At 40.1% G+C, this 17,963-nt stretch overlaps 1 protein-coding gene across 10 annotated transcripts in view; it reads right to left on the bottom strand.

Moving 5' to 3' along the window:
• The window catches only part of NEDD4 (NEDD4 E3 ubiquitin protein ligase), a 165,080-nt gene that overhangs the window by 13,140 nt on the left and 133,977 nt on the right, over nucleotides 1-17,963 (bottom strand). For 9 of the 10 annotated variants that reach the window (XM_009429174.5, XM_063794974.1, XM_024349217.3 and 6 more), the window contains 10 exons: nucleotides 16,556-16,621; nucleotides 12,841-12,960; nucleotides 10,436-10,636; nucleotides 8,700-8,780; nucleotides 8,416-8,470; nucleotides 8,267-8,325; nucleotides 6,873-6,938; nucleotides 1,821-2,050; nucleotides 491-612; nucleotides 331-401 (listed from right to left, as the gene is read on the bottom strand). In XM_009429174.5, coding sequence (XP_009427449.3) covers nucleotides 331-401; nucleotides 491-612; nucleotides 1,821-2,050; nucleotides 6,873-6,938; nucleotides 8,267-8,325; nucleotides 8,416-8,470; nucleotides 8,700-8,780; nucleotides 10,436-10,636; nucleotides 12,841-12,960; nucleotides 16,556-16,621 — 1,071 coding nt within the window. Of the gene's footprint in view, nucleotides 1-330; nucleotides 402-490; nucleotides 613-1,820; nucleotides 2,051-6,872; nucleotides 6,939-8,266; nucleotides 8,326-8,415; nucleotides 8,471-8,699; nucleotides 8,781-10,435; nucleotides 10,637-12,840; nucleotides 12,961-16,555; nucleotides 16,622-17,963 lie in introns of those variants that run through there. The other variant, XR_008539593.1, reaches the window with a different exon arrangement.

Below are 17,963 nucleotides of genomic sequence, written 5' to 3' on the forward strand. Positions count from 1 at the left end.
TTTAGTGGGATGTTTAATGTTATCTATAACTTACTCTGAAATGCATGAAGAAACTAAGATAGACTGATGGATAGACAGATAGGTATGTGATAAAGTAAATCTAGAAAAAAGCAATTGTGAGCAGTAGATATACAACTGTCCAATGTAAAATTCTTCCAACTTTATTATATGTTAGAAAATTTTCATAATAAAATGTTGAGGAAAAAGTTCATTTGTATTTTGAAACATGATAATATATTAATTTCCATGTCATTAAAAGCAAATTCTTCAAAATGTTCAAGTTGCTTGTTAAATTATACTTTGTCTATACTATAAGTGAAAAAGACATACCACAGATTCCATATCATGAAGGGTTATTGGTTTGTGAAGCATCATCTTGTAAAATGGGCGGATGAAAAAACCTTGCAAAAAACCAAATACATTTAGGATGATTACCAAGTGAAAGAAAACAGGTTAATTACATTGTAAAAAGTTTATACTTAATACTAACCATCCAACAGTTTGCCATGATAAACTGCCATTCCAGCTACCCGACCAATAAACTTGAAGTAAGAGAGGTGATCTTCGTTACACAATCCAGAGTTTGGATTTATCTGTAGGGTATAATTGTCCCTGTAAAGACAACCCCATTTAAATACTTCATTTGAAAAACTTTAATATGACAAATAATTACAAATAATCTTCCTCCTTTACGAGTTGTTTACCACTGTTAGAACCACATTCCTCCACTGGATTTAATGGTTTAAAAAATAGTAATTTCTGTCAAAAAGTGGAAATAACCCAAATGTCCTTTGGCAGATGAATGTATAAACAAAGTTTTGTTTGTTCGTTTGTTTTTGAGATGGAGTCTTGCTCTCGCCCAGGCTGGAGTGCAATGACACGGTCTCAGCTCACTGCAACCTCCGCCTCCCAGGTTCAAGTGATTCTCCTGTCTCAGCCTCCCAAGTAGCTGGGATTACAGGTGCCCGCCACCATGCCTGGTTAATTTTTGTATTTTTAGTAGAGACAGGGTTTCACTATGTTGGTCAGGCTGGTCTTGAACTCCTGGCATTGTGATCCACCTGCCTCGGCCTCCCAAAGTGGTGGGATTACAGGCATGAGCCACCACGCCCAGCCTAAACAAAGCATTATATGCAAAAATAATGGAATATTATTCTGCCTTAAAAAGGAAGGACATTCTGATACATGCTACAACATGGATGAACCCTGAAGACATCATGTTAAGTGAAATGAGCTGGTCACAAAAAGACAAATATTGAATGATTCCACTTATGTGAGGTACCCAGAGGAGTCAAATTCATAGGGACAGAAAGCAGAATGGTGGCTGCCAGGGAATGGGGAGCGAGTGCTTACTGGGTATAGGGTTTCATTTTGGGAAGATGAAAAAGTTCTAGAGTTGGATAGGGGTGATGGCAGCACAACAATGTGAATGTATGTAATGACTCTAAATTGTATATTTAAAACGGCTAAAATGGTAATTTTTTTTTTTAGAGGAGTCTCGCTCTGTTGCCCAGGCTGGAGTGCAGTGGCGTGATCTCAGCTCCGCCTTCCGGGTTCACGCCATTCTCCTGCCTCAGCCTCCCGAGCAGCTGGGACTACAGGCACCCACCACCACACCTGGGTAAGTTTTTGTATTTTTAGTAGAGACGGGGTTTCACCGTGTTAGCTAGGATGGTCTCGATCTCCTGACCTTGTGATCTGCCCGCCTCGGCCTCCCAAAGTGCTGGGATTACAGGCATGAGCCACTGCGCCCGGCCGACTCTTACTTTTAAAACAGTGATTTTTCTTTTTCTGCCGATAATCATTGTAAAGGTACTTACGTAGCAGAATATTCAAACAACCCATAATAAGGGTTAAACATTTCCTTTGAGATCAGGAAGAACCATTCTCTGGCAACTCCTCCATAATCCAATCCCTTTTCACCATCAAACTCAATCCACAGTCGAGCCTTCAGGAAGTCTGCTCTCTTGACACCCATAATTCTCCGGTAAGAGTCTTCAAGAACAGTTGCTCGGCGAAGTTTCATTTCAAATTTGTTTGGAATGTCATTCTGAAAATCCAGAGGAGAGACTTACTGTTTAAATCAGTTCAACATAATAACAAACCTCTCTCTCATAAAGTTATAACATTCCCTCTACACCGTGTCCAAGTCTCTTTTTCCTTACGTAATATACTCAGGGAAAACACAACTAGATATATTGTCTTGGTTTCCTCTATGGTATGAGACAGTTCCTGCATTTTCTCTAATCACTTAGTAATATAGACTTCTTTACATCTGAAGAAGCTTTTGTTTTTGGAGACAGCTCTGTAGTCCAGGCTGGAGTGCAGTGGCGTGAACATGGCTTACTGCAGCCTCGACCTCATGGGCTCAAGTGATCCTCTTGCTTCCGATTCCTAAGTAACTGGATCACAGGTGCATGCCATCATGCCTGACTAATTTTTAAAGTTTTTGAGGTCTTGCCATCTTGCCCAGGCTGGTCTCAAACTCCTAAGCTCTAGCAATCCTCCCGCCTTGGCCTCCCAAAGTGCTGAGATTACAGGCATAAGCCATGGCACCCGGCCTAAAGAAGCAATTGATGGTGATGGTAATGCCCCCATGAAGGCATTTCATTAACAGTCCTTTTCATATTAAGTTCCAATGAACACCGTTCTGTGACCTGTAGGATAGCCACTGCCTGCTAGCTGTTGTGCCTGTCTGTTCAGGCTTTTCCCTACCTCTACTTTCCTCCCTGGAGTCTATCTTGCTTCACTCATTAACAGATGGTGACATTTACAGACTGTGCCAGTGATATGTTTTGGCTGTGTCCCTACCCAAATCTAATCTTGAATTGTAACTCCCACAATCTCCATGTGTCATGGGAAGAACCTGGTGGGAGGTGATTGAATTATGGGGGCAGATCTTTCCCGCACTGTTCTCATGATAGTGAATGGGTCTCACGAAATCTAATGGTTTCCATGCACAAGCTCTCTCTTTGCCTGCTGCCATCCATGTAAGATGTGACTTGCTCCTCCTTGCCTTCTGCCATGATTGTGAGGCCTCCCTAGCCATGTGGAACTGTAGGTCCAATAAACCTCTTACTTTTGTAAATTGCCCGGTCTCGGGTATGTCTTTATCAGCAGCGTGAAAACGGACTAATACAGCCAGGCATGGGTCCCCTGGAATGGCAGGTTAACGTGTTTAACCTTATAACAACACTATGCGAAAGCTACTATTATTGTCTTCATTTTACACATAAAACTGAAGAAGACGACTTAAGAAAGTCTTAGCTCCTGAGTCTGTGCTCTTAATTAATGGAGCTACATTGCCTCACTAATCTTTTGTACATTCTTTGCTTATGTGACAAATGTACACAACTATGCTTTAGGCAGAACTTATTGTAAATTTTACAAAAGATATATCTAAATATTTTATTCCTCAGTACCTCATGGGCAAATTTCCAGGGGAAACCAGTAAGAGAAAACATGCCATCAATATTCTGTCACCTCCAAAAAAGAAGGTTAGCTCTAAGGAAAAAAAATCAACTTCATTTTCAATTTATTTAGGGAAAATGGAAAGCCCTATAGAAACATAATGATGTAAGCAGTTGATAAAAGCAATATAAGCATGATATGAGCAGTTTCCTATACTGCTTATGTCATTAAAAAAATGGTAAGCTTGCAGAAAAGCAACTTTAGACTGGATACTAGGCAGCTGGTGCAGGTAAGCATTTATCCAAGGCCTACTCTGGGCCAGGTGGTATCGTAGTAGGGCCAACGATGGGGAATAAAGGGAATAAAAACATAGGGTAAGATGTCCTTGCTTCCTCAAGGAGTTTCTCATCTGGCGTATATGTGAAAAACAAGTGTAAATGCTGCTAATTCTGAGACTTAAAATAGGAGGACAATTGCTGATGACAGAGATGGAAGCAATGTTCTGCAGGGCATAAAAGACTGAGCTATTGACTTCAAATGAGGCAATCAAGAAGGCTTTGAGAGGAAGTCTTTAGACAGAGAAAGGGAGGGAAGGACGGAGGAACAGCATACATGAGAGGTCTGATATATTTAATACCTAGAGGGCACAGAAGGAGAAGAAGGGAGAGGAAGGGAAAGAAAGCAGGGATTATAGGGAAAAAATGCAAAAACGTAGTCTGGGGCCAGAGGGTGGACAGTGTGAATGCAGTTAAGAAGAGAGTTTCTGGGTTGGGGAGCCACACGGTCAGATTGCTGGGTTCTCAGAAGCTGACGGGACAGGGTGTAAAGGGTGGTTTTAAAGAGGAGAAACAAGAGGCACACTGGTCAGTTAAAGACCCCTGGAATAGCTGAGTGAGAGAAGACAGAGGGACCTGTGAAGGAGCAATGGTAGTGGAAGAAGAGAGGGGTACAAGAGAACTTCAGTGTTTGAACTGAGTAGCAGACAAGTGCATGCATTCTGGAATCTGGTCCTGTGTTCACATCTTGACTCCACCATTCACTAGGAGTGACACTTTGGGCAGGTTACATGTCTCTTCTAAGGATTAGTTTCCTCATCTATAAAATAGGGATAATAATAATGATAGCTACCCACATGGAGTTGTTTCAACTCCATGCATTAAAAATGCTTACACAGTATCTGGCATATGGTAATTATTAGCCATCATTATTCCTAACTACAAGATGTTGAGGATAAGGAAGAGGAAAAGGTTAAAGACAGTGCACGGCTTTCAAGCACCGGTTTTCAATTTTTTTTTTTTTTTTTTTGAGACAGAGTACTGCTCTGTCATTCAGGCTGGAGTGCAGTGGCATGATTATAGCTCAGTGCAGCTTTGAACTCCTGAGCTCAAGTAATCCTCCTGCCTCAGCCTCCCAAAGTGCTGGGATTACAGGCATGAGCCACTGCACCTGGTGTTTTTAATATTCTTTATTTCTGTTTTGGTGTTACACGTTCTTACATTCTAAGTGTTCTGCTCTTTTGCTATGATGTGTCTAGATACAGATTTTATTTTTAAAGTACTGCTTGGGCCTTTTTATTAATGTGAGAATTCATATTCTTAGCCTTCTCCTCTTCATGATCTTGGTCCCCTCCTTCTGGGGTGACTTCATGTCTTTTAACCTTTCTTTTATATGTTTATCCCCTTACATACCTTTGTTGCATTCTGGGTAATTTCCATACAAATTAATTAATTTCTCTCTTAATTCTCTTAGTCACCAATATGACATGTCATGTTGCTTAGGAACATGGGATCTGGAGCTAGACCACTTAGCTTTTCTACTTAATAACCATGGGACTTGATCACATTACCTATTCTCTCTGTGCCTCAGTTTCCTCATCTGTGAAAGGTAATAGTAGTCCCTTCCTTACAGAGTTATTGTAGACATTAAATGAATAACATATGTAAACTTCTAAGAAGAATGCCTGGTATGCAATGAGAGATCAACAAATATAATTGCTTTTATCATGGTTTTTTTTTTTTTGTATTTTGAGGCCTGTAATGGCATTGTCTCCCATCTCCTGCTGCCTGGAAGACATTAATAATTAGATACTACAACATGTTTCAACCACTCAGAGTGGCAAATGGAGAAGCTAGTGCTTCTATTCCTCCAGCGTATTCTCATTAACAATGAAAATATTTAGCAGAACAATAAATCAGCAAACATTTAAAATCCCAAAGTCTAGAAGTAGAAAACAAATTTCCAGGGAAATTTTGACACAAAGTTATTCTTTTTTTCTTTTTTCTTTTTTTTTTTTTTTGAGACAGGGTCTCACTCTGTTGCCCAGGCTGGAGTGCAGTGGCGTGATCTTGGCTCACTGCAACCTCTGCCTCCTGGGTTCAAGCGGTTCTCCTGCCTCAGCCTCCCGAGTAGCCGGGATTACAGGTGTGCGCCATCACACCTAACTAATTTTTGTATTTTTAGTAGAGACGGGGGTTTCACCACGTTGGCCAGGCTGGTCTTGAACTCCTGACCTCAAGTGATCCACCCACCTCGACCTCCCAAAGTGCTGGGATTACAGGCATGAGCTACTGCACCTGGCCCACAAAATTATCCTTAAAAATGAGTTTAGAAAGTTTATGATATTTAAGGATTTTATTAGGGCATAAAATGTTTACACTAAAAAAACTATCATGTTTTCTTTTTGCTAAAAATTTGGGTGAAACTCTGAGGTAGCCCACCCACCATCTTGAATCTTTGTGAAAGCCAGCTTCTGGCTTAGAATGCAAGAAAGTATAACCCAATATGGCCACCTAGTGGTAGTATTCCTAAACTGCAGACAAAGGAGAACAGGATGAGCAAGTAAGAGAGGCGTTAAAACTAGTAGACACCAACAGGAATGAAATAGATGGCCAGATGATGAGTTTAGTTCCAAACATATTGCATTTGTGGCGATGGGAAAAAGTGTAGTGAACATAACTGATAAGCATAAGGAGACAAGTCACAAGAGCACAGTTCCACTCATGATTGTATTTTTAAATTATGCAGAGACATTACATTTGAAGCCGTAGAGAATGAATGACTTTCGCTGGAAAACAACAAAGTCATAAAAAAATCCAGACAGTCCTCTAACACAGTCAAAGACTAGGCCAGAAGATAATTTCCTGACCCACTCTTGCTCAGATTCTACAAAGATCAAGCCCCATAAACCCCACAAGGATACACCAGGTTAGAGCTCTGGAAAGCAAACTTTAAATGCCATTTTTCTATATTATAAAATATACTGAAAAATAAAGACATAAACTAATTATGGTCTGTAGTGATATATCACAGCTACTCAAAAAATGAGCATCCTTTCTCTAGGAAAAACTGTTCACTCAAAGTTGTTACAAATATAGAACAAATTATTACTGTAAAAAACATTTCCCATTACTTTCCATCTATATATTGATGACTCTTAAGTATTTATTACAAACATCACTAACCTGCTTCTTCAACTTTCTTCGGAAGAACTCATACTTTCTTTTGTAATCCCTGGAGTAGGGCACTGCCTTTAGTTGGAAATTTTGGAAAAATAAAGAAGTTTAGGTTGTTTTTATTCTGGAACAATTTTTATTTTTTGTATTTTATGAACATAAGGGCATTAAAAGAAAAATATTTGGAAAGAAAAGTTTAATTAGAAGAAAAACAAATACAAAACTTTAAACTTTAAAATATTTAATTTCTCTGTTTAAGATAAAATTGTATTCAGCAATTCCTATGGCTGTAATTTTCATTATGCAATATTCTTAAAATGCAGCATGCCAGAAATAGGAAATTTCTTCCAGGTAGAGAAATATTAGAAACAAAAATTTCCATTTCTAAAGAGACTTTCAAAGTGATTTCTCCATTAAAGGGACAATGTGAAAAGCGTACTTTTTCCTTGAACTCCAAGGAGTTGCCTTTTTGAGCCATTAAAGGACTACATGTTGAGACAGTAAATAGTAATAAAAAACGGTATCTTCAGTTTTATTTATTTTTATGAATTAGAAAACAAAATCTGAATAAAATGGAAAAAGCAGCTATAAAAAAGGATAATTTTCCTATCAATCTGACTCAAGAGTAGTACAATTATCATAAGTGGTAATATTTATACTTAAGTGTGGATGTGTCTTACATACTGGGCATTTACAATGATTTCTTTTTCTTTTTTTTTTTTTTTTGAGATGGAGTCTCGCTCTGTTGTCCAGGCTGGAGTGTGGTGGTACAACCTCAGCTCACCACAACCTCCGCCTCCTGGGTTCAAGTGATTCTCCTGCCTCAGCCTCCCAAGTAGGTGGGACTACAGGTACCTGCCACCATGCCCAACTAATTTTTTTTGCATTTTTAGTAGAGACAGGGTTTCACCACGTTGGCCGGGCCGGTCTCGAACTCCTGACCTCAGGTGATCCACCTGCCTTGGCCTCCCAAAGTGCTGGGATTACAGGTGTGAGCCTGGCTTGATTTCTATAAAAAAATTTAAGAATGACCCCGGAGTGGATAGGGTGCTGCTGCTTCCTCATCTGCATACACTCTCTGCTCCTCTCTGATTTGTGGAGGACTGTCATCATTCTTGTTCAGACAGTGGGAGGCACCAGCCTGAGCTCAGCAGCCCACACTGCCTTAGCATTCTGACTGTCTGGCTCACTTGTCCCCCCACTGCTATTGCGTAGGTTAAGGATAATGACGTTATAGAATCTTTTCAAATAACTGAGACTTGGAGTATGGGAAATGGGTGAGAGGAGAGAATGGCCAATGTGCTTTCCTCTCAATGCCTGTAGGGTTATGCCCGTGACTATCTGCTCTTGAAGAGACAGGTGAGCGGACAGTCCCATCAGAGCACACTGGCAGAGAGACTTACTGGTCCAGTTATTGCTACATTCTCCAACCGAGGATCTTCCCATTGTGTTCTTTTTATATCTGAAGGGAAGAAAAAGAGAAAAGATGTACTTTCTCACACATAAAATTTATTACAAAAAATAACATAATGAAAAATCGCACTGCACATACTGTGATTTATGTAGAAGATTCTTCCATCTGTGTGAGTTCTCTCTTCCCATCCTGGCTATAATTTAAAATGTATTTCAATTATTTTAGGATAGGGTCGTAGATGAATGGACAGAAAAATAGCACTGGTTGTATGGTTAATTTAACTTGCATATTCCATTCCATTCTTAGAAGGTATCAACATTTTAATAATAATATTAATTATAGATGATAAAGAAATACTATACCCGAAAATGCAAAATATTTGAGATAGCCAAGTTAGATGGTTAGCATTTCTATACACTTACAGGTAAAGGCCCTAGATCATTGGAAGTATCAAGTGATGTCTTTCCTCTCAGATGGGCTGGAATTTTCAATCTTGGATCTTCCTTTTTTGGTAGAGTAAATAAAGAACAATACACACAAATTTTAAAATAATCAAAGTCAGTCTGTTACCATGTTTTCTAACATCAATGGATATTTAAAATATTCTCTTGTAAAAGTCAATTTATACTTTATTTCCTAAATATGTGACACAATATTTTCTCCTTCTAAAATCTATCACTGTCAGGCTATAACATCAAAAGGAATAACGATCAGTTCTCAGGGATCACCACTAACTGGTCATTTCTTTTGCCCCGCTCTTTAGGAAATGTGTCACTATATAGGGCTTTTCTCTATGTAAAAACTGGTGAAAGAGTAGGACATTAAATTGGACCACATGATATTTCTTTCTTTTTTTCTGAGACGGAGTGTCGCTCTTGTCGCCCAGGATGGAGTACAATGGCACCATCTCAGCTCAATGCAACCTCTTCCTCCTAGGTTCAAAGGATTCTCCTGCCTCAGCCTCCTGAGTAGCTGGGATTACAGGCATGCACCACCATGCCTAGCTAATTTTTGTATATTTAATAGAGATGGGGTTTCTCCATGTTGGCCAGGCTAGTCTCGAACTCCTGACCTCAGGTGATCCACCCGCCTTGGCCTCCCAAAGTGCTGGGATCACTGTGCCTGGCCCTGGACCACATGATATTTCTAAGCCCCAGAACATGCATTTTGCCAGCTATCTGTTCAAGGGTCGATTAATATTTTTGAATAACAGGAAGGTAAGCCCAAAAAGGTTATCAAAAGCCAATTCAGAATGTTAAAAAAGAGAACAAAATTAAATTTATTTGGTTTAATTTATATATATTATTTTAATATTATTAATTTATTACATAATTTTAGTATTATTTAAGCTATGTTGGTCTTTTAATAATTAATTAAAATCTATTCATCTGCTGCTAATTTTAAGTAATTTTTCTTTTTTTTTGTTTGAGACGGAGTCTCGCTCTGTTGCCCAGGCTGGAGTGCAGTGGTGCGATCTTGGCTCACTGCAAGCTCCGCCTCCTGGGTTCATGCCATTCCCTAGCCTCAGCCTCCTGAACAGCTGGGACTACAGGCACCCGCCACCATGCCTGACTAATTATTTTGTATTTTTAGTAGAAACGGGGTTTCACCATGTTAGCCAGGATGGTCTCGATCTCCATCTCCTGACCTCGTGATCTCCCCCCTCGGCCTCCCAAAGTGCTGGGATTACAGGCATGAGCCACTGCACCCGGCCTTTAGGTAATTTTTCTATTAGTAGTAAGCCAAGCACTAAACAATTTTAAGCCTTATCTTAAAATAAAAATACTTGTTCTACCTAGCCTCACAAGGTTTTTTTGATATTAAATGAGATATGGATTCAAAAGTGCTTTGGAGCTATAAAGCCTCATATAAAAGCAAAGGATTATTCCTATGTATCTTCTTAAGCATTTATGGCTAGTGAGCTAAAAACTGGAAATAGGAAGTAAACATGAATATCTCCATCATAATCCAAAACAATATTAAAAAGACGCATAAGCATTCTCCTGAATACAAATAATATTATTAAGAATTCAATATACCTTTCAATGAATATTAGGAAACATAGGTTATACTAATATATACTTAAAGATTTTAAGGAACTATACATAAGAGATGATTATTGTTGTTATAAATTTAAATGGAAAAGTATCAAAGTTACCCAGGTGGTGGTTTTAGTGTTGTGGTCAATAAAGAAAGGCCTCCCATTTGGTGCATGCCGGACTTCCCAGCCTTTAGGAAGGAATCCTTGCTCAATTTCAGATGGCTGGGTCACCTGCTGGCCTGAATCACTGGTGGAGGCTTGTGATTGAGGGCCTGCAGAACTCTGGCTTGATGTCAGCTGACTGGTCTCCACTGTGGCCTAGCACATTAATGCAATCATATTGTAATATTTTATAGAGAGAACTCACAAATAGATGTAGTTAAAAAGGTAACTTAACCTGCAAATACAATACACACCCTCCACTAAAGAGACTCTAAATATTTGAGGCTCATTTTCAAATGTAGTTATGGCATGTTAATATTTTCCCAACATTTCAATAATGCATTACATTTAATAACATTTTTCCAATAAATTATTTTGTAAAACTTTATTTTTACAGTAATTTATAATTTTTCAACTAATTCTCAAGCAGTAAGATGTTAGTTAACAGTATGCTGTGGGTGCATCTGACTGAAGGAGCGAGGTCTGCAAGCTCAAGCCCTAGCTGCAAGGGGAGCTCTGGTGCTTATAGGAGGAGGTCGTCTTTGTTTTCCCAAAACTCGCAGGATGGGGAATTCCTCATACACAGAGGTACATTCAAATGATGGGCAGACAAAATGAATGGCAAATATCTACCACAGAAATGGATAATTGAAATGCAATATATTCATGATGGAATATTAGTAGTTAAGAGAAATACACTGGATCTATAAATAACAACATGGACAGAGCTTTAAAACAATGTTAAGCAAAAAGGTGTAGACTTACAGGGCCACAACATCAATGCAAAGTTTTTTTTTTTATCAAGCAGCACCTCATTCTATAAAATAAAATGAGTGTTCTCTCGTTGCAAAATTAGAAACACAGGCATATAAACAATATTTTACATTTTCTTTTCTTTTTTTTTTTTTCCAGATGGAGTTTTGATCTGTTGCCCAGGCTGGAGTACAGGGGCGCAATCTCCGCTCACTGTAACCTCTGCCTGCCGGGTTCCAGCAATTCTCCTGCCTTAGCCTCCCAAGTAGCTGGGATTACAGGCATGCACCACCACGCCCAGCTAATTTTATTTTACATTTTTAAACTCTTTATCTAAGTATATAAAAAAGGCTAGAAAACACAGCAAATTCAAGATGGTGGTTCCCCCTGGGGAATGGGACCAAGAGCTTGGCTAAAAGGAATTTAATCTATAAGATTTTATTTTTAAAAATAAAATGTCTAGAAATATGGTAACTTGTTAATGATGGTAATTCTGAGTGTAAACAATATGTGCATTTGCTATATTATTCTCTGTGCTTTTCAATGTTAAAACATTTCTCAACAAGAGACATGGTGATAAGAGAAAATAAATATTTTGCTAAACACTTACAAGGAAATATTATAGATGACACTGTTGCCAAGGGTGAGGTGTCATCAGAATAAACTTTTTTTTTTTTGAGATGGAGTTTCACTCTTGTTGCCCAGGATGGAGCGCAATGGCATAATCTCGGCTCACCGCAACCTCCGCCTCCCGGGTTCAAGCGATTCTCCTGCCTCAGCCTCCTGAGTAGATGGGATTACAGGCATGCGCCACCATGCCTGGCTAATTTTTGTATTTTTGGTAGAGATGGGGTTTCTCCATGTTGGTCAGGCTGATCTTGAACTCCTGACCTCACGTGATCCTCCCACCTTGGCCTCCCAAAGTGCTGGGATTACAGGCGTGAGCCACCTTGCCCGGCCCAGCATAAACTTCTTTAATAGATCCCAATCGCCAAGATTATCTTTTAGTTAAAATAATGATCCTAACTATTCAAATTACAAAAATACCCAAAGACGAGATCATTTGCTTTTTCCTTTTATTCTCATTTGTACTTGTTTTATATAATAACAAGTGGTAATTCGTGTATATTAGAGATTCATAGGAAAAGGTAGACACTTAACATCAGTGTCAGAATATAAATAATTAGAAGATGCTATGGCCAGGCACGGTGGCTCATGCCTGTAATCCCAGCACTTTAGGAGACTGAGGTGGGTGGATCACCTGAGGTCAGGAGTTTCAGATCAGCCTGGCCAACATGGTGAAACCCTGTCTCTACTAAAAATACAAAAATGAGCCAGGTGTGGTGGCGGGCACCTGTAATCCCATCTACTCAGGAGGGTGAGGCAGGAGAATCGCTTGAACCCAGGAGGCAGAGGTGCAGTGAGCCACGACCACGCCATTGCACTCCAGCCTGGGCGACAAGAGTGAGACTTCATCTCAAAAAAATAAAAAAAAAAAAGAAGGTGCTAGAAGTATCCAGTGTATACTACAAAGTGATGTAATAGTTTACATAGGGATGTGACAGTTTAAATCCTGTAAGAAAGCAAGTTGATAGATTACAGGATACCTGTACAGTGGGCTTTGTCCAAGTAGTCGTTCTGGAATTGTGATCTACATAATATGATCTTCCTCTTTCATCTTGTTTTTCTTCCCAACCTGGTGGTAATCCAGATGAAGTAGGCAAAAGCTAAAGTGAAGAATAACAGAAGAATTAAATACATCAAGTTTAAGAATTCTTCTATCACCCCCAAAAGTTCCCTCTGTCCCTATGTCTACTCTCAGCCCCAAGCAACCACTCATCTGCTCTGTTACTACAGTTTTGCCTTTTCTAGAAATTATATATATATATATATATATATATATATATATATATATATATATATATTTGCCTTTTCTGAGAGAGTGAGAGAGAGAGAGAGAGACAGGGTCTTGCTCTGTTGCCCAGGCTGGAGTGCAGTGGTATGATCTCGGCTCACTGCAACCTCTGCCTCCCGGGTTCAAGCTATTCTTGTGCCTCAGCCTCCCGAGTAGCTGGGATTACAGGCATGTGCTAACACACCCAGCTAATTTTTTTATTTTTAGTATCAACAGGGTTTCACCATATTGGCCAGGCTGGTCTCGAACTCCTGATCTCAAGTGATCCACCTGCCTTGGCCTCCCCAAAGTGCTGGGATTACAGGCATGAACCACTGTGCCTGGCCAGAAGAATTAAATATTAATAAGAAAGAATCCTTTAAAAAACACCACATCCCTTCTTCACTACTTGTTTGCTTTAAAACAAATTATATTTTATTTTGAACTAAAACCATGTATTATAATAAAAATGGGTAAATTATACATTTTAGTGAAATAAACCACATTTTAAATATCTTAAAATGTGCAAAATAAAGTGTACAGTACTTCACTTGGGAAAAAAAAACACTAGAACATTAATAATGAGAGTGATAACAACCCTAATAAAACATACCAACAATAACAAGCACGTGTCCTGTTTAACACAGATAACGTCATTTACTTCCCACCTGAATTTCAATGAGATAATTACTAATACTGGCTCATTTTACTGGTGAGTAAACAGAAGCTTACAATATGGAAGTAACTTGTTACTATACTTGATCTTAGCCAAAAGGCTGAGAGTAATGGAAGTAACTTGTTAAGCGACATGGCTTCGAAGGAATGGAGCTGAGATTTGAACCCAGGTAATCTAACAACAGAAATCATGCTTATCTGCTGAATCAACAGTTACTCCTGCCTTGTTTCTCTAAAAGCTAAGAGATGCTATTTATCATAGTTTGTTACAAATGAATAAAGAGAGGTCTGGTTATTTCCAGGCTTACTTAAAATAGTCCTAAATCCAGGCTGGGCATGATGGCTCACCCCTGTAATCCCAGCACTTTTGGGGGCTGAGGTGGGTGGATCACCTGAGTTCAGGAAGTCGAGGCCAGCCTGGCCAACATGGTGAAAACTCGTCTCTACTAAAAATACAAAAAAAATAGCTAGGCATGGTGGTGGGCACCTGTAATCCCAGCTACTCAGGAGGCTGAGACAGAAGAACTGCTTGAACCGGGAGGCAGAGGTTACAGTGAGCTGAGATTGCACCATTGCACTCTAGCCTGGGCAACTGAGCAAAACTCCGACTCAAAAAAACAAAAATTAGCTGGGCATGGTGGTGCATGTCTGTAGTCCAGCTACTCGGGAGGCTGAAGCAGGAGAATCACTTGAACCCAGGAGGCAGAGGTTGCAGTGAGCCGAGATCGCCTGGCACTCCAGCCTGGGTAACAGAGTGAGACTCCGTCCCCGCCAAAAAAAAAAAAAAAAGTCCTAAATCTGGCCTTCCTGTTGTCATTTAGAACCAGATAAGCCCTGGTTTGGTGTGGCTCCCTAAGGTGGCTTACAACATAAAAACCATCACCACCAGTCTCTACAATGAAGACACCACTTACTAAATACACGGGAGTCCTACGTACTTTGGGGACAGTTGTGATGAGCTGTTACATCACAAAATGATGGATTTAAATGCTGCCCAGTTCCACAAGTGTCCATCAGCTGGTGAATAGATAAATGTAGTGGATATATCTCTATAGTGGAATACCGTGCACTAATAGAGGCATGCAATAACATGGGTCTATGTGAAAAACAGCATGCTAAGTGAAAAAGGTCAGACACGTAAGCCTACACCCTACGAGTCCCTTTACATGAGATTTCTAGAAAAGGCAAAAACTGTAGCAATAGAGAGCAGATGAGCAGTTGCTTGCAACTGAGAGTAGGCATAGGGATTGAGGGAACTTTTGGGGGTGACAGAAGTTTCTTAAACTTGATTGTGGTGATGTCTCCGTAACTGTATAAATTTACAAAACCTCTTTAATTGTATGATCAAACATGGGTGGATTTTATGGTATGTAAATTATACTCCAAGAAAGCTCTTAAAAAAAAAAAACCCAATCAATGTATTGAAGGAAAAAAAAGGCGTGGAAACAACTTTTCTGGTACTAAAATATAAATCATCTCGAGATTCTGCTGCTCATCCGGTCCACCTAAAATTGTGTCTTGGGTGAATGTCTGTCAGTCAAAGAGAACTTCCACATATTCATTGTATAGAGGACATTATAACGTGCAGAGGGAAAAATACCATGGAACTCAGCTTGAGCGGGCTCTGATCTAATGGAGGAGGCTGGACAGATGACAGTGAGTGAGAGTAAGGCTGGCGATGATAGTCTTTCAATGGCATCTGTCCTCTTGTTGATGGTCAATACTGACCAGAACAATGATGCATAGGTGGGTGACCTCTCATTCCTCAGCACAGGATCTGTGTCCCTTTCTTAGTGCAGGGTGTTATTTAGACAGATAACCCACTCATGGGATGAGGATTTTGGAGACTCTGCATTCCTGCACTAGAACATACTCTACTTTTCAAAGCTGATATCTAGACTGCCATTCAAAGTTCCAGATGGTTGGGGAAGAAAATGAGAAAGCCATTCCAAGTGGGGAAATGGAATGCACACAGACTCAGAAGTGGGAGAGAATCAGGACATGGGAACAGTCTGCTTGGAAGAAAAAGCATAGACAGGAATGAAGGCAGCAGGAGGCTTCTGTTGGGGGATAAGGAGAAGGGTAGGCTGAAGAGGCTGGGAGCCTGGGAGTTTTACTTTGGTTTCAAAAACAAGTAGGGCTTCTGGAAAACAGAGACAAATTCAGTAGTGAGGCTTGTGTTAGGAAGAGGATGGAGGCAGGGTTAAGGTCCAAGCTGCCATCCAGGCTGTGGCTGGGACAGCACTGGGCAGGAAGCAGAAGGCCTTAGTAGACTGGTGGATGTGATATTGCAGGGAAGAAACAGACCAAGGACTGATAAACTCCAGCCTGGCTGCCGGGCATGTGAATGCCAGTGCACGCCTGAGTGATGAAACCCTGGCTATGCTTCATGTACAGGGCAGACATGGCTGCTGGATGCCATGTGCACGTGCAGAACATCAGCAAATGGACACAGTGATCCTGAATTGTATGCCGTATGCAGCGGATCACCTCTAGCCAGCACAGCACTTCAACTGACAAGCCCAGATACCACCCACAGTCACCAGCATGCAGAGACTTTGCTTTTATCATGGGAGAGACGGTTCTCCATGTTTTGTCTTTAAGCCCCTTCCCTGAACATCACCACCTGGAGCCTACATTCTGTGCTGTATTGGCTCCCTGTAAGGCAAACGTTCACACTCAATCTTCCAAAAAATAAAAAGAGATGCTGAGTTTTATATTTTTATTGATGGATGGGAGAGGGTAAAACTCACCACAGGAAGTGTAGGTTGTTCCTCAAAAGTATAGGCTTGTAAGCTGCCTCTTCTGCTGGAATGATTCTTGTAAAAAAACAAGACAACAGAAGAATACCCTTGAGATTTGTGATTTGCCTTTGAGTGACAGCTAAGGTAGTGAGGGTAAATATGACAGGGCAGAAGAGAGAAGGCTGGCTAGGATGCAAATGTTGAAAGTGCAGGCTGAGTCACGTGGTCGCTCTCAGCCCCCCACGTGGACACCTTCACACATCCAGCTCCCATGCCCCCGGTGCTGGACTGCCTCCTGGACACCTTCTCTTGAATGTTTCACAGAAACCATTCTCAAATACACTCCCTCTCCACTTTAGTTACTAGTTTTATTGTTGTTTTAACTTCAAGTTTCATCTTTTGTCACTTTGATTACAATGGCAGCAATATCCTAATAGGTTTCCCCGTTGCAAGTCTTACTTCCTTAAGTCCATTCTCCATGCTGCACGCTGCAGGCTCAGAGCATCCTGCAATGCACAGCCAGTCCTGTCCTTCTGGAGCTGAAGCCAATGACAACACAGAAAACAATGCTTCCTGAACACCACGACCTGCCTCTTCCTGACTTCTTCAGCCACTTCCCACTTCGCAGTCTACCCCCTGGACATTCCAGACTACTTGTTTCCTGGAAATCTCATGTTCTTTCTTTCCTTATGTTTTTCTATACATGCTATTATCACTATCTGAAATATCTTAGTTTTGTTATTTAATGACATCAAAATTTACAATGCACATACAAATTAAATCAGAATATCCACTGTAGTACTGTTTATAATAGTACTGTAAACAATCTAAAGTCTTTCAATAGGAGACTGGTGAAATGCCTTAAGGGTTACTTGTACAATGGAATATGCCAGAGTTTAATGACTGTTTTAGTTGGTTTTTAAAGGAGTACACCTATCTGTACTGAAATGGTTCAATGTCTAAGAGACAGCAAGCGAAAAAAGCAAGTTACCAAAAAGTATGTTTAAGATGATCTCAGGTTAAAAAATCATCTATAAATATATGTGTATGCATGCATGTTTATGAATATACAGAAAAAGTTTCTATATATGTATGCATGTGATTTATCACCAGCAAATCAGTATCATTTATTCTTTAGGTCTTTGACCACTAATAGTAACTGAGGGAGCATATATTAGTGGTAAGATGGAAGGTTTAATTTTTATTTATTATTTATTTTTTTTTTTTGAGACAGAGTCTTGCTCTGATGCCCAGGCTGGAGGGTAGTGCGATCTTGTCTCACTGCAACCTCCACCTCCCAGGTTCAAGCAATTCTCTTGCCTCAGCCTACCGAGTAGCTGGGATTACAGACACACGCCACTGCACCCGGCTAATTTTTGTATTAGAGACGGGGTTTTGCCATGTTGGCCAGGCTGGT

The sequence above is a fragment of the Pan troglodytes genome, chromosome 16, assembly GCF_028858775.2.
Source record: "Pan troglodytes isolate AG18354 chromosome 16, NHGRI_mPanTro3-v2.0_pri, whole genome shotgun sequence".
Lineage (NCBI taxonomy): Eukaryota > Metazoa > Chordata > Mammalia > Primates > Hominidae > Pan > Pan troglodytes.